The sequence below is a fragment of the Clinocottus analis genome, unplaced genomic scaffold (genome assembly GCF_023055335.1).
Source record: "Clinocottus analis isolate CAN_PGR_092001 unplaced genomic scaffold, fCliAna1.0.p SCAF_35, whole genome shotgun sequence".
NCBI lineage: Eukaryota > Metazoa > Chordata > Actinopteri > Perciformes > Cottidae > Clinocottus > Clinocottus analis.
Window position 1 is genome coordinate 18631 of NW_027176098.1, and position 20952 is coordinate 39582.

General features: G+C 44.1%; 4 protein-coding genes across 4 annotated transcripts in view; 1 reads left to right on the forward strand and 3 right to left on the reverse strand.

Annotated features, from left to right (window-relative positions):
* Positions 1 to 20952, forward strand: part of psat1 (phosphoserine aminotransferase 1) — a 201849-nt gene that overhangs the window by 5459 nt on the left and 175438 nt on the right. The window lies entirely within an intron of this gene.
* cdc45 (CDC45 cell division cycle 45 homolog (S. cerevisiae)) lies at positions 2806 to 9079 on the reverse strand. The gene is made up of 18 exons (XM_068596274.1): positions 8891 to 9079; positions 8666 to 8725; positions 8034 to 8126; positions 7817 to 7954; positions 7566 to 7721; positions 7419 to 7477; positions 7279 to 7327; positions 7106 to 7167; positions 6973 to 7023; positions 6757 to 6876; positions 6524 to 6655; positions 5150 to 5248; positions 4896 to 5057; positions 4657 to 4795; positions 4116 to 4199; positions 3858 to 3976; positions 3187 to 3263; positions 2806 to 3055 (listed from the first exon to the last, which is right to left on the reverse strand). Exons 1-18 carry the CDS (start codon positions 8939 to 8941, stop codon positions 2991 to 2993), a joined length of 1716 nt encoding a protein of 571 aa, XP_068452375.1. The 5' UTR covers positions 8942 to 9079; the 3' UTR covers positions 2806 to 2990.
* plpp5 (phospholipid phosphatase 5) lies at positions 9748 to 16101 on the reverse strand. Its single transcript, XM_068596228.1, has 8 exons — positions 15826 to 16101; positions 14602 to 14736; positions 14391 to 14499; positions 14020 to 14110; positions 13875 to 13938; positions 13640 to 13764; positions 13178 to 13348; positions 9748 to 12280 (listed from the first exon to the last, which is right to left on the reverse strand). The coding sequence occupies exons 2-8, from the start codon at positions 14670 to 14672 to the stop codon at positions 12111 to 12113; spliced, it is 801 nt and encodes a 266-aa protein (XP_068452329.1). The 5' UTR covers positions 14673 to 14736; positions 15826 to 16101; the 3' UTR covers positions 9748 to 12110.
* Positions 9748 to 18902, reverse strand: LOC137799434 (E3 ubiquitin-protein ligase TRIM21-like). The gene is made up of 2 exons (XM_068596227.1): positions 17271 to 18902; positions 9748 to 10324 (listed from the first exon to the last, which is right to left on the reverse strand). Exons 1-2 carry the CDS (start codon positions 18900 to 18902, stop codon positions 10301 to 10303), a joined length of 1656 nt encoding a protein of 551 aa, XP_068452328.1. The 3' UTR covers positions 9748 to 10300.

Sequence of the window (20952 nt, forward strand, 5' to 3'; positions counted from 1 at the left end):
AAATTAAATGTGAGCAACAGGCCAGCTCCCCCTCCCCCACTGTAAATTAAAAAAAACCTGTGGAAAACAGATCGTTATGTAAAGAATACTTAAATGAAGAAGCAGCGACTGAGCCCAGAAGCCCTGCTGGTCGCGCTCCACTATGGAGGAAGCAAAATGTTCCACCGCCCCAAGAAAACGGGAACAAAATGGTCCAACTGGTTGAGACTCCTCCATTTGGCTTTTTTAATTAGTAGATTAAAGAAAGTTTAAATCCCTTTCAAGTGAACCAGATTGCTCCATCTGACAAAAACTAATAACATGTGCAATCACTTTGTTAAAACAATGTAAATAAAGTTCTATATGTGCAAAAAATAACTCATATTTGGCAAAAAAGATGACCAAGGAAGCCGGTTGGATCCCTGTTTTCTCCCCATAGCTTCATGTTGAAGTGTCCTTGAGCAAGGCACTGAAGGCCCATAGCTTCACAGCAGCACAAAGCTCCTTCATTACGAAGGATGATGGGTAAAATGCAGAGAATAATCCCCCCACTGTGGGATTAATAAAGGATTCCCCACCTGTAATTCCTCCGCGCCCCACTAGAGGGTCGCGCCCCACAGTTTGAAAACCACCGATTGGGTCTTTACAGTTTAGCAGATGGAGAGTACAGGCTCGGCATTTTCAAGAACTGGCAAAGCAGTGCAATAAAAAGTTAAATAAATGGCAGAAATATATATTCCACGTGGAATTATGAAGTATTCATGTCGACCCGTTTTGCTTCAGATTTCATGTGGGATTAAGGCGATTCAGCCACATTTTCCGAAGCAACGCTGATATCTTGTGCATGAAAGCACTTTAAAACAATGGAAGGGAGGCGAGCCATTCGCGGCACAACACCCCGACTGTGAGAGGCCACGAAGGGTTAAAGGTCACGAGGTGGTGGTGGGGGGGGGTCAGGGATCATTCAGGGCCGACGTGACGCTCTGAAGCGAGGACGTTATTACTGGTTCTAACTGCGGCAGATTTGAGAGAAATGTCATGTAGTTCATCGTATATTAGCTTGTGTGCTAGCGTGTGTGTGTGTGTGTGTGTGTGTGTGAGCATCCTCTCACAGCAGGACGGGGGGACAGTCAGCTGTGGGTCTAAAACTAATCCCATCTGGAATCTGAGATCGTTAGAGACGCACGAGAGGAGACGGACGAAAACGACCTGAGAGAGTTGTTGGAGGAGGACGAGAGAGAAGAGAAGAAGAAAAGAAAACGAAGGGAGGTGGAGCGATTCATCGTAACTCTTCATTTCAACAAAGCTCCACCCGAGAGGGAAACTGCTCCCTCCAGGGTGAAAGTAGTTCAACTTTCATTGAAGGGCGAAGCGGCGACGAAGTAACGGCTGCAAAGAGCAAACACGGCACGCTGCGTGTACAAATACACGTTATACTAGTAACGTGTAGTAGTACTAGTGACGACTCTGTTATTGTTGAACAAGCAGATATTTTGAGTCAAAGTAGGAAAAGGGTGGGAATGTAAAAATCAACATATATGACGACATCCAGCTTCTGCATGTACAACATCAGGGCTCAGACAGGTAAGTGCGTATGGATGGACGGTAAAATACCGCAAAAATAAATCATATACGACACAACTTGAGTGGGAGGCAGCTTCAAAAATGTCGCCCTGCAAATCTACACACCGGCTGTACGAGCCGGGGTTATGTTTGACTCAGAGTGTGTGTGTGTGTGTGTGTGTGTGTGTGGGGCCTGTTGTATGCCACATTCCTGCAATGCAGAGTGGCGGAAAAGGCAGCGGCCACCACTTCACCAGAGGTGCAAAAGGGGGGCGGAGCAAAGGTGATTGACGGCTGAGGGGGCGGGAACAGCCCGAGCGACGGGCTGAACAGGTGGAACGCCGACCGGCAGGTGCTCGCTGGTCACAGGTAACGGTCAGGTGATCAGTCTGGACCCCGACAGAGAGGAGGCTTCATCTAATACCTGCTGCAAGCTTTCATCCTGTTAAGTTTCTTTTCTGAGCACTTGAAATGAAGACGACGCAATCTTCCTCTTATAAATGAAGAATAAATGGTCTTTAAAGCCATAAAACAACCTGAAGGATTAAAAAAATACATTTTGCTGCCACGGCCTCTCGAGTGTGACCGGTTGATTTAAGCTTCTGATTAATATAAAAAGGCAGCGCGAGCTTAACGACTTCATGAACGGAACTTTTTGTGCAACTTAGTCGCACAGAGTTGCTTCTACTAACAACTTTTGTCTGCAAAAAGTGTCTTTGTGCGCAAGTTTAAGCATGAATACACGTCCAACCATTTGTCTTTGCATTATTGCAATCAGTTGCTTTAACGTCTTTCAAATACCAGCCGACGTAATCGTACATCTCATCTGAAACACAGAAGAGATCAAATAAAAGAGGATGAACAGCCGGTCTCTAGAAATAACTCCTCTCCGCCCTCAGTAATGATGCAATGTGATGTAAACAGCCTCATTATGGAGGTAAAGAGTTTGACTCAGAGGAAGCAGACCAACCACACACTTAAGTGAGGATGAGGATGATGAGGCACGTTTCTGGACTTTTACCCTGAAACGCCCTCCTCTGCTCTGAGGGTCACGATCACATCCTGAGAGATAAAGATCTTAATCACCAGAGAGAGAGAGAGAGAGAGAGAGAGAGAGAGAGAGAGAGAGAGAGAGAGAGAGAATAAGGACTACTTGCTGACGATATGATTCTAAGAAGAGAATCCAGGGTTGTTTTCACGCATCGAGGGTAAAAATAAAAAGATGTCTCCTCTCGTGTCTCAAAAACTCAAAGAAACTTCACATTTAAAAGTAACCGACGAGGATTTATTAAACATGTTTAAAACGTAAAAAAAATGTGACGGACGTCTCACATACAGACGGGAATAAAAGGACTAAATATCACAAGCGTTTAAAAGCAACAATACGACTGTACAACACACACACAGACACAGACAGACACACACAGACACACAATGAGGCTCCGTCCTCACGACAGCAGCGTGATCAGCGCGTCCAGGAACTTGCTCCGGTCCTCTGTCTTCAGTTCAATTACTGCAGAGACAACAAGCAGGAGAGAGAGAGGAGTGAGGGAGTGAGGGAGTGAGGGAGTGAGGGAAGGTGGAGATGAAGGCGAGGCCGCCCCCTGGTGGCCGATGAAGAGGAGGGAAGGGTGAAGGTCTTACTCGAGGTGTCGAAGTTGTCGTGCAGGGTTCTGGAGCTCGTGCTCTCGGCGGCTTTCTCGAACGCTCGACCGAAGAAACTTTATGAGGAGAGAAAGAAAAGAAGGATGGAAGAAAAGGTGGAGAGTTCAATGGCGGCCATTTTGGGAATCTTCAAGCAAAAACAGCAACAATTCTCCGATTTATTCTCTGGACTATCGGTGGGATAAGACGAGTGTGAAGAGCCGACTCCGTCATACCGACGACATCTTAATGTTCTTTCATTTAGTGAAGTGTAAGGAATGAAAATAGTGTTTTAAAAAGGGGATTTAAATGTTTTCAGTGTTGTATAAAATAAAATACTAATAAACTAAAAAACAGCAATAGATATAATATATAAAAAATAATAAATACAAATTTAAAAAAATAAATTAAAGACCTATAAATATCTATTATTTTTAAATAAATATATATATATAAAAATCTATAAAATATACACATATATATAAAAATCTATATACAAATCAATACAAATTAAAAAAAATATACATATAAAAATATCTATTTAAAATACACACACATATATATATTACACACACTAAAATAAACAATGACATCTTTTTAAATGAGTTATTCATGAAGACTCTTCATGGCTTTATATTGTAATAAAACAAAGAGAAAGAAGACGAGCTTACTTCTTCTTGTCAGACGTCTCAGACTCTGGAGGGATTCCCACCACGATGACGGAGCCTTTCTCCACGTCTTTAGGAGCCGCCATGATGAGAGGAAGCAGTTTGCAGCGCTTATTCCTCGTCTGACCCGCAACACACACACACACACACACAACACACACACACACACACACACACACACACACACACACACACAACACACACGTGATGCCAACAGCTGCAGGTTTTACCCGAGTGGATGAAAGCCGGCAGGCTACTCACGGATTGGACGAAAGCCTTCAGGAGGTACTTGCAGAGCAGAGTCAAGGCCATCGGCTTAGAGAAGAGCTTCACGTCCGGCGTTCCCTACAACAGCAGCACCGGGAGGAGAGTTCATACACACTGAACTATGGATCGCAGGACTTTTAACCACTTTTACAGGACTTTTAAACAAGTTTTCATGACTTTTAACCACATTTCCATGAGCAAACATCGTGTAAAAAGTGATAAAATGTAGTATTTAAACTAACAATGAGGATTCAAAGCATACAGTAAACCTTAAATGACTCAAATGAATGAGAGACAATAGTTTGATTAAAAGAATAAACATTTATATAGATGCCTGTATGTATGCTGCTGATATGTTGAGCCTCTTTCTTTTAAAAGCAGATTCATTATTTATAACTCAGCGTGAATGAACGTCATGAACACATGAATATAACACATCTACACGACTTTGGGGACTTTTTTAAGATGCCGTGACTTCTCCAGGTTTCCCATGAGCGTGTGAACCTGCAGGAGGAACACGGGCGGAGGCTCGTACCTCCATGAGGTAGCAGTAGAGGAAGGGCCCCTGCGACACGATGAGGTTGGTGCAGATGCAGCTGGCGACCGTCTGCTGCACGGCCACCAGCTTCCTCTTGGCGAGGTCGATGCCCGAGTGCAGCCGGTCCACGTTGCTCCTGAGAGGAGGAACCACACCGACGCGGGACGAGCGCTCACTCAGGGTCAGATTATAAAACATTTAGACACTTCAAGTTTGTTTTAAAAATAGCCGCGCACCTGGACAGCGAGTCCAGGGCCTTGATGAAGTTGTCGCCGGCGCTCTCATCTTTCTCCGTGCTCTCCAGCAAGGCAGCGGTGGCGTGCACCATGTCAGCGGCCAGGAAGCGGTTCTTGAAGCCGAAGTGAACGCCGAATGTCTGGATGCGGATGTCCTTCATGCTGATGACGGAGGAGGAAGAGGAGGAGGAAGAGGGTGGATATAAATGTGTTTTTTAAGGCCGGGTGACAATGAGTGCTTTCTGGATTCACACCCGTATTTATTGGAAGACTCCTCGATGACGTCCCTCAGGTTCTCTTTGATCGTCATGTCCATGGAGTGGAACTTCTGCCGGACTTGTTTCAGAGGAAGTCTTTGGAAAAGAAATGAAGACAATCAAACAATCGATGGAAATAATGCAGAAATATAGAGTAAAGAAGAACAGTTAGGGTTATATATTCAATTAGTATATTCAATTAGCTTTATTGACATGAACGTTGCAACAACAATATTGCCAAAGCATCAAAACACATCATAAAAAATAACACAATAGAAATATACAACAGTAATAATAAAACAGATTGTGAGTGTGTGTGCGTGTGAATATATTCTCTCTCTCTTTTTTTCTATCACTCACACACACTCACACTCTTTCTTTCTCTCAGACACACACACACACACACACACACACTCTCAGACACACACACACACTCTCTCTCAGACACACTCTCTCAGACACACACACACTCTCTCTCAGACACACTCTCTCAGACACACACACACTCTCTCTCAGACACTCTCTCTCAGACACACACACACTCTCTCTCAGACACTCTCTCTCAGACACACACACTCTCTCTCAGACACACTCTCTCTCAGACAGACACACACAGTCACACTCTCTCTCTCAGACACACACTCTCTCAGACAGACACACACAGTCACACTCTCTCTCTCAGACACACACAGTCACACTCTCTCTCTCAGACACACACAGTCACACTCTCTCTCTCAGACACACACAGTCACACTCTCTCTCTCAGACACACTCTCTCTCTCAGACACACACAGTCACACTCTCTCTCTCAGACACACTCTCTCAGACAGACACACACAGTCACACTCTCTCTCTCAGACACACTCTCTCAGACAGACACACACAGTCACACTCTCTCTCTCAGACACACTCTCTCAGACAGACACACACAGTCACACTCTCTCTCTCAGACACACTCTCTCTCTCTCAGACACACTCTCTCTCTCTCAGACACACACAGTCACACTCTCTCTCTCAGACACACTCTCTCTCTCTCAGACACACTCTCTCTCTCTCAGACACACTCTCTCTCTCTCAGACACACACAGTCACACTCTCTCTCTCAGACAGACACACAGTCACACTCTCTCTCTCAGACAGTCACACACTCTCACACACTCTCACACACTCTCTCTCTCTCTCTCTCTCTCTCTCTCTCTCTCTCTCTCTCTCTCTCTCTCTCTCTCTCTCTCTCTCTCTCTCTCTCTCTCTCTCTCTCTCTCTCTCTCTCTCTCTCTCTCTCTCTCTCTCTCTCTCTCTCTCTCTCTCTCTCTCTCTCTCTCTCTCTCTCTCTCTCTCTCTCTCTCTCTCTCTCTCTCTCTCTCTCTCTACCCCATGTCAGCGAGGAACTCCTGGAGCTTCTTCTGTCCGTTCAGGGTCCAGAGCTTGAAGTTGCAGGCCGTGTAGCAGGAGTTACAGATGCTCTCGTACAGAGACCAGTGCTGGTAGAGCGAGAGGCGCAGGCTGCAGCGAGCGTCAAGGACGACACAGAGAAGTCTGACGCTCAAGACAAAAGGAAACCAAAAGACCCACACGAGGGAACACGTGGGGCGATTTCAGGATACTCGTATTCAAAGGAGATCCTCATGCAGTCGATGGACAGCGAGTTCTCCTCGTCCTCGTTGCGGTGGTTATGCCGGGAGACGTGGCGCTGCATCGTGGCGATGTCCGTGACGTACTTCATGCTGAGGAGGAGCAAGAGAGACAAGGAGGACTCGGTGTGGCAACACAAACCAAACGCTTCAAGGCTTCAGAGAACTTAGACCTGAAGATGTTCTTACTGTGTGATTTTATCATGAACCCACTGGTCCGTCAGCCCGATGACGGCCCACCTGCAGACACACAACACAACTCAGATAGTCTGCATCTAAATCTATACGTTTTACATTTATTCCACTAAATCACAAAGCTTACCAGAGCATGTCCTTGGTGTCTTTGGTCAACACCCACGCCAACTCAAACAACATCATGGAAGCCTGACGCGAGACAGAGAAAACTTGAAATGATTCAAACATTTGCACGATTGAATCTTGTGTAAAAGCTTTCCAGAATACAAAAAGTACAAAAAAAGGTTGTGGTCTACTCACAGCGGTCCCGTGATATTCGTACTGCTCGTAGTCAAACAAGATTTCCCTCCTGAGAAAAGAGAGAAACGTTAGCGTCCAATCAGAGAAGTCTCACGGCTTCATGATAAAACACCATCCCGCCTCCTTGAAAAGCACGTCACCTCCGTCCCTCCCACTCCACCTTCGCCCGCCGCCTCTCGATCCTCCTCTCCACCGCCTCCTGCAAACGACAAGCGCAACTGTTGGAGTCACGTCGACGCTCCTCGACCGGCCCGTGCTCTCGCCCCGCTCCAAAAAAAAGCACGCACCTCGTCAAACCTCCGGCGCTTCCCGGACGGCTCCGAGCCTTCCTCGCTCTCATTTCCGGAGTCGCCTCCCTCCCCTTCCTCGTCATCTTCATCTCGAAAGATATCGTCGTACGAGGGAACGCCGAGGTCGTCGTCCTGTTTGATGAGCAGCTTTATCTGCGTGACGAGACGGCGGGAGTTAAGCGTGGGGGGAGCACAATTTACCAAGCGAGCGAGCCCCGAATGGTTTCAGGATGGATGTTTAATGTCACCTGGGAGTCGTTGTAGACGTTGACCACATCGACAGGCCGGTGGGTGTCACAGATGAAGAAGACGGAGTCGTCGTCCGGCTGCAGCATCTCCAGAAGGTCGACATTGGCCCCGCAGTTGATGAGAACGAAATAGCGGAACTACAACACACCAAACAGCAGGATTATACACTTGCGGTGTGAAGTGACGTGGGGAGGAGGGGAAGATCTTTGATCTTACCTGCTCTCTGTGCTCGAGGAAGGCCGTGCTGAGGTCCTGCCAGCCTGTAACTGGCACCAGCGTGTACTGGACCTGGTCACAGTGGAACAGCACCTGGTGAGGAGACAAACACTCAGAAATCATTCCTTAAGCTACTCCTTCATATCGGCAACATGACGGCATTTCCAAAACGACACAGTAGCAATCCATACTTTAATGTTTTATTTTCACCTTTTTGCTTAAGAGTTCCTGAAACAAATGTACCAAAACACTGGCAACGAGGACGATCGTGGAGATGAAAATGAGAATACATATGAAAAATAAGTAGTTTAAATCATACCCTCTATATCAAGACACACACTGTGCAGATTAAACATGATCTCAGTGAACTGCAGGTGCCAAGAAATGCAACTGGAGGTTTTTCATTAGCAAGGTCCTCATGATAAGAAGCTTTAACAGATGCTGACCTTCTGACCTTTAATGCGAGGTGCAGGTATGATACACAACGTAGAAGGAGTTCACTCCACAGAGTCATGACGTTACTTACATTTATAAAGTCAAACTAAATACAAAGAGCCGGTATTGCTAATAGAGCAGTGTCGGTACAGAAGTAGCAGAAGGGGATGTTGCTAACAGTTAGCCGGGTGTCTTACCTGGAGTATCTTACAGGCGCAGAGGGCGTCGATGTCTGACGCCACCAGGAGAGCGACTCTCTGAAATAAAATGTTTTATTACAGCTCAAATAACTCGATTAGATCAATAAGTTGCGTCTCAACCGGACCCTCAGGTCCGCTCGGTAACGTCAACGCTAGCAGACTACAGCGTTACAAGTTAGCTAGCTAGCTAACCCAACGGTCGCTTACACGTAAACAACTCACCTGGTTGGCAACAACTTCGTAAAAGTCCTTCCTTATGTCCGTGATAAACATTTTAAAAAGATTATATTAAAAAAAAACTTTTAAAAGGACAGACCGGGTAAAATAAAACTAAAACGACATGGACAGCGGTGTGTTTTTCTTTTAGGGGGGGTTGCTGTCAAACACGGAGCTTTCTTCGCTGTTCATCGTTGGAAATATGGCGCCAAATCCGCACGTCACATCCGGGTCCCGTTCCAACCAATCAGTGGAAAGCAACGTAGCTCATGTGTTCAAGACCACGCCCACAAAATGAAGTCAACAAAGCTGACTAAAAAAACACACATTATCCCGGAACTAGTACTTTACTCGAGTGTTTCATTTGCTGTGGTGTATTTCTACTGCTCCACATTTCGTAGATAAAAATTGTATTTTTTCCCCGCTACATTTAACACTTTTAGTTAGACTTAGTATAATAAATTAATACAAAAATATTGACATATAATTATGACAGTGATAAGATACACATCAGTATACATAGTAACTAAAACTGCCTGTCTTCAGTATTAATGCATCATTATTTATAATGAAGTAATATAATAATATGATGATAATACTCCTGTTCTTTACCTGAAGTAAAAAAAGTAATGCAGGGCTTTTACTTAGACCAAAGTAGTTTTCTACTTTTTAAAACTACCAAAATATTTTTTTCCAGCACGACCTAATCACCTAAAAAACTAATCCCATATTGAATGTTAAAACTATTGCCACTGCATACTCTTAAACATGGAAGAAGCAGCAGTAATACATCTCATGGTCTAATCTGGTGCCTGTAATCACACATTTCTGAGAAAAAAAACACACACACACAAAGGAAAGTGTGTATTGCAAGATTTTTATAAACATCGTTCAGTGTCACCAAAAGAGTCATTGAAAGCATCACAACATGTACAATCAGGATACGGTTTCAGCCCGAGCGGCCGCTGCATGGTCCTACGAGCCAAGGCAAACCATGATGAGCGCGAAGTAAACAAACAAACAAACAAACAGGTTGTTTTTTTTGTATCGTCCCCCTCCGTCATGAACAGAAGATCCGAAGGAGTCCAGACATGATTTAACAACCCGGTGCCTATTCATGAATTTAAAAAAAATCACATTAAATCAATAGAAATCAGATGGAAATGTGAGGATTTGGAAGAAAATAGTTAAGAAAATGTTGTTATTCAGCTGTGAAACATGCAGGATTTTTGTCATTGACATTTGTTTTGTCTGAAAGAGCCCTCTAGAAAGCAAAGTCCCTATTTTCATTAAATAACATGACCACATTAAAACATACAAATTATTCAAAATTCAAGTAAACTCCTACATGCCCCAAGATTAAATACCCTTTGACCTGTACGTGGTCTCATAAATACCAGTAAGAGCGACCACATCTCAAATGTAGTCTCTGTTTGACACCTTTCCGCCCAGACGTCTTCACATTTGACCCCATCGACAATAAAAACACATGGAAAGTACATAAAGTTGTTGTTTTTTCTCCTTCTGAGGTAAAGAAAGGCAGCATGCCACATTTTAAATGAAAATAAAAAAAGATGTAAAGATTTAAAAACAAAAGAAGTTGTGTTGGCAACGTGACGGCAGATTCACGCCGTGACATGCAGTAACGCTTCGTTCCTGAAGGAAAAGGAAATGAAGCGGTGTGCAGAACAGAAAGGCACACAGTCGTCCGTTTGGTCTGAAACCGGCTGTTTTTAAGCCCCGAAAAGTTCCCTGGACCCTGCGGAGCTCCGGCTGCTTTCACACACAAACAGAAACATGCAGATGTTTTGGTCGCGTCTCATCTTCCCACCTGCACCAACAGTCTCTTCTTCCCCCAATCGAAAAGCGACCACACGAACACAACGGAAAGATACTTCAAAAATGAAATTGGCATAACTGAATCCCTCTTGAGCATTCACAGTCTGACAATGAAAGTGGAGGGAAAACTACGAGGCAATAAAGCTACCAACGGGATAGAAAACCTGACCAGCAGGAGCACTGAGAGGCTCCAGAGCACCGCCACCTCGAGGAGGAAACCTCGATCGGGTTCATCAGACGGATCCGCTTCCGCCCCTCACAAAAACTGGACGACGGATGCAAAGCACCTGCAGACGAGAAGCGGGGGGAAGACGAGAAGCTGAGCGCGTGGACTCGATCACCCCGCTGTAAGAGATCGATGGACCTGATGTTGATGTGTACCGTGGGAGAGATATATGTTAAGTACTGTTCTTTTTGTGGTGGAAAATGGATCTTTCTATAAAAGCCTGACATCATCGGTGCCGTGACCTTCCGTCGTCGATGTAAATGCATAATAGTCCTCGCCTCGACAACAGCCCCGCTCCCTCCGGGTTTGAGTGACGTTGACTCAAAGCTACAGCGCCCGAGCTGGTTGAGTTAATTACTGAAAGTACAATTGATGATGTAGAACGACGCAAAGGTTCACATTCAGGTCCTGTGATCCCACCTGAAGACCTGGAGACGCAGCCCAAAGCTCTCCGTCCTCAACGAGTTGGATCGTTGATTTTTTTGTTTTTTTTAAGCTTAACACTGAAAACAATTATTTCCCTTGTCTAATATCTCCATTGTTTCTTAAATTCTTTGCTCACTTCATTTAGTCTGGTAAATGTCGGAAAGGAAAAAAAAAAAATTCTGAAAGCTTCAAAGCCCCCCAACAATAAATTAATAGAAAAAGACGAGACATTTTCACATTTGAGATGCTGCGACCACCGAGTGTTCACCGCCATCGGTTCATAAATGAAAGAATCTAAGAACATAAAAAGATTGATCAATTATCAAAAGCCTTGCAGATGAATTAACCACCAAATCATGTTGAACCGACAGGTCGAGCTCAGAGTCTCTTCCACATATTTATAGTTTCATGAAAAGGTCTGAAAAACAAAACATCAACGCACAGACGTCATACACTGAAGACTTTCCTCAACCTGCTTGTTAGAAAAACACACAAAAAAAGGTGAAAAACCCGACGCAAGACAATGCATCTGTTAAAACCTGGAGTTGTTATTTCCAGCAACTCTCACGCGTCGCCCCGCGATCCGGGAAGAATGATCGACGACAAACAATACAGATATTGGTGAACCGGCCAGCCGAAGGAGGGTGTGTGTGTGTGTGTGAGAAGAAGAAGAAGAAAAACCCAGAACTCCCCTGTGACCCCGTGTGGGCGCCAGCAGCAGCCGCGGCGGCCGCCCTACAGCGGCAGGATGTAGTTGCAGTTGGCCAGCTTGCGCTCCTGCGCGGCGGGAACAGTGTCTCGGTGGCGCAGAGCTCTGTGGCAGTCGGCGTCCCGAAGAGGAGGGAAGTGCTGCCGGTAACACAACCAGGCGAAGCAGAGGCCCAGCAGGGAACCCACCAGCACGTCTGCACGGAGCGAGGGAGGAGAGAGGAGAGAGGAGATGAGGAGATGAGGAGATGAGGAGCGCCGTACGAGGAGGCAACGCTTTCACAGCAATAACTGGGAGAAGATCAAGCCTGAGAGACGAGTTTGAGGTTATAGAATCATTAAATATGTCGAATAAAAGAGACTCTTAGACATAAATAGTGCAGGTTAAACTATAAGGATGAAACAATAGATGGAGACAGCGTCTTTACTTTCCCTCAGAGGATTAAAGGGGTTCAAATCAGACTTTCACTGAGCTCCCAAACCCGGAGATAAGCATCCTTTTAATGAGCAAAATATGACATATTGACGTACGGCCATTTAATAAGAGTAGATGGGAGTTCTGAGCCGCCTCTCTTAAGAGAGAGGACGTGGGAACAAGCGACAGGAAGATACTGGTGTCGTAAATCTGAGAACAATGTGGACGATAAGACCACATGCAAATATTTGAATTGTCTTCCTTCCTGGTTGAGTTAATGCGTTACAGACGAAAAGAGGAAACGTTGGTTTCTTTCTTCAAAATGATCTCGCAGCAGAGAGTCTTTACAATATGGAACATTTTTAGCATTTTGACTCTTAATTCACTTCAAAATGTGTCAAGTGGAAAGTTTTAAACCATCAAGCAAAAACTTCTAATTCTAATTAAATAAATCTGTAGATTTAACTGCATGAAATACATAAAGTTACAAAATGGTGGCTGCATTAAAGCAAACAATAATAATAACTTTAGTAGTTTTTGAGTTTTATCGTCAGTTATGAACATGACCAGTCTTGTGCCAAAAGACGTGTCCATCCATGTTTTTGTGAGGAAGGGAACAGCAGCTCTCGTATCGTCACATTCATCTTGGGTTTAACATGCTAGACGTTGCGCCTCTGACCTTGCCAGTGGTGTTTGTAGTCGCAGGTCCTGGAGAGGGCGATGGCGGTGGCGACGAGCAGCGGCGCGAGGAAGGCGCACAGCCGCCACGCTCTGCCCTGGCCCGCCGCGCTGAAGCAGCGCAGCTTTCCCGCGACGTACAGCGCCGTGAAACCCAGACCTGCGAAGGCAACTGGAGGCCCGGAGAGAGAGGGAGCGAGGACGGGGCGATCAGAGCCGGAGGAGGTTGTTTTCATACACAGAATCATGGAGAACACGGAGGGAACAACAAGAAAAAGAGGCGAGGAGGTAAGGGTTGTAGATGGAGAATGAGATTCACTCACGCAACAAAGATAAGAGCCTAGAGGATAAAACACACGTATATGCATGCAGCACTATCCTCCCACTGTGTGCTTTCCTACAGCTGCAGTCTGAGACGTTTTTATGATTACTGAGGCGTTATGGACCGTAAAGAGACCCTTACAGGACGAGTGGCCGCTGGGAAAGCTCTTCCTGCCTTCCATGACAGCGTCCGGGTCACCGCTGCAGCGCATCTCCAGGTTCATCTGACCGTCTGGGAAACAGCGATAGAAGAAGTCGGGCCGTGGCCTGATGAGGGAGGAGGACACACACACACACACACAAAGAACAGATTTAGGCTTTATATCCACTTCCTTATCACTTCCATTTCACTCGCCATGTTCGTGTACAACGTTTACCTGCCAACAATGAGCTTGATGACGTTGGTGAAGACTCCGTTCAGCACCAGAGTCAAAGTCACAGCTGGGAGACAAAAGGAGACGGAACGGGATTATAAAGATGACTAAATAACCCCGCCAAAATAAATGTAAGCAGCCGTCTTACCCAGCGAGGCCTCCTTCAGGTCTCCTCGCTCTGTCGTCTTCTGGAAGGTGAAGACCAGGATGACGATCAGCGGAGTAAAAACCGCCACACTCTGATGAAAACAAGAGAGGATGACAACTATGGTATGCATATTAACAACAAAAGATTGTATTTGATGGCTTCCTCTTGCTGCTTTTTGTTCGCTATTCACGCCACAAATTGCTTTAGACTTGTTTGATTCAATTCAAATCTACAGCCATACTGTGAGCATTCACATCCACCATCTCTTCCAGATGCTCTGCTTGTCGTCAGGGAGGAGGTACCAGAGGAAACAAACCTAACCGGGGGGGTTCACCCCGGTGACCCATTTGAACTCAGGACATGTCACTTACAAACATCAGAGTGGTTGGCACGTGGTCGCTCTCAACGCGATGGAATTTATACAACCACATCTCCTCCGGCTGGATCTCACGGTAGAAGGGAGAAAGCTGCTCCGTAACTCTGCACACAACATATAAAGAGCGGCGTCATTAAAAAACCACGCCCGCGTTCTTTGATCGGCGGATCCGTGAAGCAGAAACGCAAACGAGTGGAAGTACTTACAGGAAGACGAGCAGCAGCGCCAGCCGGATGGAAATTTCCGACAGGAACCCACGAAGCAGCCTCCTCTTCATCTCGTTGCTCGGAGTGGACTTCAGCCAACAGCAAACATCCTCACTCGGCTTTCATTTAACTCGACTGGGATCAGACAAATAAAAACACGTTTTAAATGAAGAGCAGAGTTTAAGTTTATGCCTTTGACTGGAAAGGAAAAATAAATGAGTAGCGAGCTCATATTTCATGAGCTAATTACAGTAAATCAAATTACTCTAAACATAAGTTAAATATAATTAAATATAAGTATAATCCTGTTGGATTATCCGAAGGAAACAAAGGCTTGTTTTTTTCTGCTTGGTGTATTTTTATAGGACGGTGTTAGAAAGCAGTGACTAAAGTCACCGACATCTTCCTGACACGAGTGTTGTTTTCGTTACGATGGGGTATTTATATCAGTTACCTGCATTTCCTGACGGATTTAGTCAGTTGGTTATTATTATTATGAAAAAAAAAAAAAGGTGACCAAGATATGGGCTCAACTTAATATGATGGACATACTTTGGAACGGACTTATTGTTTGTAAAGCACCCAAATACACCTCTTTTATCCCCTGTACTGAAATGTACTTGAATTTGAACATTTAGACGTAAGCGTCAGTGTTTGTGGTCTCATGAAACACAAGCACAGAGTTTCTCAATGAGCTCCATAAAGACACATCAGCAGTCTTTACTGACCCTTGTCCCTTAGCCAATTACTGTCTCAACAAACAAAAATAAAATAAAAACCCAAAACGTAACAAATGAGGAAAATATGATCCTTTATATAAAGTGCCTCCACTACGTCCACTCACAGTAAATATATGATAAATAATGAAATACTGGTAAAGATGCTGCAGCCTGTCTGTCTAAAACCTGATATGGAGGCCAACGTGCTGAACCAGCGCCCTCCTCTTCCGGTGGCGTAAGCTACGTATTTAAAAAGCTGCTATTTAATTACATGTACTTATTAGGTCTTATTGTCTGTTTTTATGAGGACAATATTAAACGCACGGCCTCCTGACGAAGCACTGGACGAGGCTAACAAGCTATCATGAAGTCTCTGTATTGTAGAAACTAGCTTAGATGTTAGCCGGCAGAGCTAGCTAAGCTACGCAAAGCAACATCTGTCAAACAAGACATCTGGCCCCGTTTCCCCGTCGTCGAACCGGGGGCTCCGGGCCGCGTTACTGACCTTTACCGGGTCGGTATTTGTTCTATCTCCTCATGTTCACGGTACCGTGCGCCGTCAACACGAAGCGGGCCTCCGCGTCTTCTGTTTCTGCCGACGGTCGGAGTCGCACATCGGGAGGACTCGACGGGGAATCAGGGATGCCACGGAGGAGGAGATGAGCACCGCGTGAAGCTAACGGCGACGCCCGAGTAACGTCCGGTGGGGTATTTTCAAAGTAAAAGTGTGTTTTTATAAATGGAGAAATGTAACCTTAGATATTTTACTGGGCGCCATTTTGGTTTGTAATCCCTGTCGTATCCATGGAGATGGATTAACGCTTCTTTTTTGTGTGCCATTATCCCAAGTATTGAAGAGCTGACATCAGGATTGAAGCTGACAAACTAACAGCTTCAATACTCAAGCCGTGGCTGCTCCCGCTACCTTCGGTGGTTGTCGGGGAGCTAGCAGAGAGCTAGCAGAGAGCTAGCAGCAGCGCTAGCGGAGAGTTAGCAGCAGCGCTAGCTGGCTACAGCAGGGAGCTAGCAGAGACACATACCGAAGGAAGTAGCGGCTTGTAACCCGACGTTTACGGTAGCTTTCTCACATTTGGACGAATATTTTATGACAGTGTATATTTACATGAACAAAATGAGTGTGATATTGCAATGTTGTGTGTTTGTGAAGAGGAGGGCTGATAACAGGTGTATTAACAATACAGTATATAGTCCAAAAAATACAGAACGATTTTATTTTAATTGCTGTAAACTCCACATCCATTGAAGCCAAAGGTAGGATGTGTCTCAAATTACCTCAAAAAAGTTAGAAAAATTTATATAGTATAGATTGCCCGTATCTTAACTTCTGAGTAAACCAGGCTTTTGTGTTCAGTGTTCGATGCTCAAGTCAATTCTTACTCAGGCCTTGTGTTCAACAACTAGTTTATTTATTATTTACAATCATGTTTACAGGTTTCTTTGGTTCATAAGTCATCTCTCCAATATAAAAAAAAAACTAATCAAAGTTGGCCAAAGTGACTCATACTTCAAATCACTTTTCACACCAAAAAAAACAACAACATTTGCATGTCTCCTATTGATTAACTTTAATAACACATATTGTATTCTGTAAACACTATATGAATGTAATAGGCCTCACTCTTAATGAAGCTTTAAGACAAAACTATTAATCAATATGTTTTCTGTTGGTGAACATCAGATATAATTAACTCAGTAGAAATAGTGGATATTCTCCATATAATGTTTCAAGATTTTCAATTGTGTTGATATGTATGAAGATACATTTAATAAAAATGACGTTAAAAAAATGACGTTAAAATCCGTCACCACAGTAAACAGACTATGAAATAAGATGTTAAACTGCATGATATTCACACAGAACATGTACATTTATTCTCTTCAATGAATTAAATCATTACATTCAATAAAGAGTGATTAGTTTACTGTGACAGGAGTGATGATCAGAGGTCTAGAGTTTCTACCACCATCATTAAAACAAGGACTGAATAATGGGAAGAGTTTCTCCTTGAAGCAGCAGCCAGTAAAGGAGTAGATAAGAGCTGCAGCTTCTACGTCATAGAAGGAGACCAGACCCTCCTCATAGTCCACAAACACCCCAACCTTCTGAGGTCCAGACTGCAGGGAGAGATCAACTGGAGGGTCTTCATTAGCTTTGTACTCGTTTGCATTTCTCAACACTATAGACCAGTAACCATTCTGAGGTCTGGCTGTAATGGTTCCCTTCCTTTTGCTCAACTCTCTGGTCACTCCTAAAAACCAGTCAGTCTTTCCTTTAACTTGAACCTCAAAGTAAAATCTGCCTGAAGAGAAACTCTGCTTTGCTAAGACACCAACACAATTAGAAAATCTCTCTGGGTTGTGTGGGAGATTCTTCCTCACATCACCATGATGTACTTGTTTCCTGTCGTCAGACAGGACGAGTTTAGGTTGAGCTGTATCAGGATCAAGAGTCACTTCCACTGCAAACTTCTGGACCGTCTTCAGCTGAATTTCAACAACCAGCTTCTTCATCTTTTCACTGAGCGTCTCCTCCAGCTGAGACACAGCTCTCCTCACAGTCCCCTCATGTGATGCTGGAGGAACACTGACCTTTGTCCAGTCCTTGGTGGGTGGTGGGAGGTGGATGTTGAGGGACTGGAAGCTCTGGAGAAGCTGGAGGTGGTCTGCAGAGAGGTAGAGCTTCTCCACCTCAGTGCTCCTCTTCATCAGCTCAGAGATTTCCTGTTCCAGCTCTTTGATGGAGTCGTCAGCCTGTTTCTTTGTGGTTCTCTGCTTCTCTTCTATGGTGTTGATGAGCTTGTTGAGTTTTCTCTCAACAGACTCCTTCAGATCAGTGAAGACCTGAACACCTGCTTTCTCTCTGTCTGCATCTTCCTCACTGAGCTCCACGACGCGTTTGACCTCCTGAATCTTCAGGCGTCTCTTCTGGATCATCTCCTGGATTTCAGCCTCTGTCTTCTCCAGCTCGAGCTTCTTTCCTTCATATTCTTCTTTCAGAGGAACAACATCGTGCATCTTGTGGTCTAACACAGTGCAGAGCATGCAGACAAACGTCTGGTCGGTCCTACAGAACAGCTCCAGAGGTTTATCGTGCTTCGTGCACATCCGGCCTTCCAGGTTCTCCACAGGGTCGATCAGCTGATGTCTCTTCAGGCCTGATCTCGTCAGATGAGGCTCCAGGTGAGTCTCACAGTAGGAGTCCAGACACACCAGGCAGGACTTCAGGGCCTTCAGTTTGGTTCCAGTGCAGACGTCACAGGGAACTTCTCCTGGTTTGGACTCTTGTTGCTCTGAGCTGCTGCTGCTGGCTTTCTGTTGAGCCGACTGTCTGACATGAGAAACCATTGCCGAGACCAAAATGTTGACGAGCAGCTCGGGTCTTGAGGTGAAAACCTTTTTACACATTGGACACGTGTTCTGGTCGTTGGTGTTCCAGTAATCATTGATGCACTTCTTGCAGAAGTTGTGTCCACATGGTGTGCTGACTGGATCAGTGAACACATCCAGACAGACGGAGCACAGGAACTGATCTTCAGATGGCAGGTAGTTTGCAGCAGCCATATCTACACACACATAGGGGAGGAAAAGAAATATTTTGTTCAAAATAAAGTTAATATATTTGTTGCAAAGGGAAACAATTGTGATTATTTTTTATATCTTAACTTTGCTCCTCTTGCAAAGCAGCACAGAATAAGTCCAATGTGCGTTAAAGAACAGCACTGACATAAAGCTCTGCTCACGTGATCACAAACGCATTTCCTCCAGCTCCTTCACAATAAAAGCCCCCCGCTGTTCACTGGTAGAACAATTTTATTGTGAAACAACACTGTAAAAACTGGGATTTGCATTAATTAATATATACTAAATAAATAATAGTAACCTTTACATAATAAAAAAGACTATGTACTGTTTCCAATTACATTGAGCTGAATTCAAGAAATGTTTATTAATTATTAATTACATTTTACTTAATTTTATGTGAGTAAAATCAGCTATGAGTTACTGAGTAGACTTTAATTATATTTCATCAGTAAAGTCAAAGCTGCAGGAAATTGATGAATTTTACTCATTTGGAGGTCTTTGTTTTGAATCAACGTACACTTCCGCCTCACGCATTCTGCAGCACACGGACAACTTCTGCCACGTGTGAAGGTGGGCGGCTGCCGTTTTTCCCAAGGTAAGACCTGTTTAATTATTGTCAGTTAACAAACAAATCATAACCAAGTTGTTGCAGCAGTTCAACGTTCTTTTGCGCTACTGAAAAGTTAACAAACATGTAAACTCGACTGCGCTGTAACTTCATTTAACTTATGTCATGAGTAAGCTTTTTTGGAAGTCTGTCTACTGTTGTCTTTGCGCCGCTAAAGACATGGCAAGGACTGCAAAGTGGTCAATTCAATGCCACAATTTAATTACTTATGTTATAATTTTATGCCATTTTGAGATAGCAGCTCGTCGACTGTAACAATCCTTCCTAGCTGCAGACTGAGTTTCCACTGCTCTCCCACTGTAACAAGCTAACGTAACAAGCTAACCTAACTAGCTAGCTAGCGAAAAAGCTGCGGATCTTAAGAGAGCACATTAAGGTTAATGCAAATGTAGGAACAGACATTCTTGCTCCCAAAGGTTAGTAATGAGGCATATGAGTTATATTAATATCACTGCATTTTGTTTTGTCAAGTAATGTTAACCTAATATGCTGTTAAAAACTGTTGGGATAGACCATGCGGCTTTAATGGTAAAAGTACATTTCTGGAGAATAGTCAGTGAAACAAATTAACAAAGAGTGCAGTTTCCTCTTTATTTTTTTCAACCTGACGTTATATTCAGCTCAAAGCTGTTACTGTGTTTAGTGTAAACTCTGGCAGATGTCGTGCTGACTCTCCCAAGTTCACCGTGTTAGTCGTCATGCAGTCGCACTGGTACAGAGAGGCCGCAGCAGGAGAGGCAGATCGCCATGTTTCTGTTTTTTTCTATCAGAGTAGTTTTTAACAGTAATAAACTAGTCAACTAGTTTTAGATCAGTGGATGTAATGTCAGTAATCAGTAATGTTTATTTTTGTCATTTTAGACTCAAGCAACCCGAGCATCCATATCACCAGAGATGCTGTCATTCGGTGTGTGATGGTGTACCTTGAGGAATCCACGGATCATCTCTTAAAAGATTATGACGTAAGTTGAAGTACAATATAAAGAAAATGATTTATCTCTTTCTACCTACTCTACCTTTTATGTCTTGGGATGGTCAAATCACAAATTCAATCATACCATACCTTTATTTCTCCCAGTAATTTGTGGCAAAAGCTACTGGGTTTTGCAGTTTATTTGATAATAATTCAGATTAATTCATATGACCAGCCTGTTAGTTCAAAATAAGATATTTAAAGTGCTTTTTTAGTTTGTTTCTTTTAATTTACGGATATTACAAATGTGACTCAGTTCAAATGTTTGTGAAACAGATTGTACGCCTTTTAACAAAAGACTTTTGCAAAACATTATCTCTGAAATTTCTAAATCACTTATGTAAACAAGTTGCATTATGTGGAGCAGTTATGACAGCTACAGGTTTTCTTGTTCAAAGGGTTGGAAGCAATTTGGTAGACATTCAATC

Bases quoted from the DNA above. Each gene is read 5' to 3' on its own strand.
- plpp5 (XM_068596228.1), bottom strand. From the start codon at position 14,672: ATGAAGAGGAGGCTGCTTCGTGGGTTCCTGTCGGAAATTTCCATCCGG. The intron at 13,349-13,639 runs GTAAGGGTCTCT...CCGGGCCTCCAG, and splicing joins TCCCAGCGGCCACTCGTCCT to TTGCCTTCGCAGGTCTGGGT. The intron at 12,281-13,177 runs GTCAGAGGCGCA...CGCTCCGTGCAG, and splicing joins CTACAAACACCACTGGCAAG to ACGTGCTGGTGGGTTCCCTG.
- LOC137799434 (XM_068596227.1), bottom strand. From the start codon at position 18,902: ATGGCTGCTGCAAACTACCTGCCATCTGAAGATCAGTTCCTGTGCTCC. The intron at 10,325-17,270 runs GTCACAGTAAAC...CTGGGCGGAAAG, and splicing joins GACCTCTGATCATCACTCCT to GTGTCAAACAGAGACTACAT.
- cdc45 (XM_068596274.1), bottom strand. From the start codon at position 8,941: ATGTTTATCACGGACATAAGGAAGGACTTTTACGAAGTTGTTGCCAAC. The intron at 7,024-7,105 runs GTAAGCTTTGTG...GTGTGTCTGCAG, and splicing joins GACACCAAGGACATGCTCTG to GTGGGCCGTCATCGGGCTGA. The intron at 6,656-6,756 runs GTATCCTGAAAT...CGCTCGCTGCAG, and splicing joins AGGATCTCCTTTGAATACGA to CCTGCGCCTCTCGCTCTACC.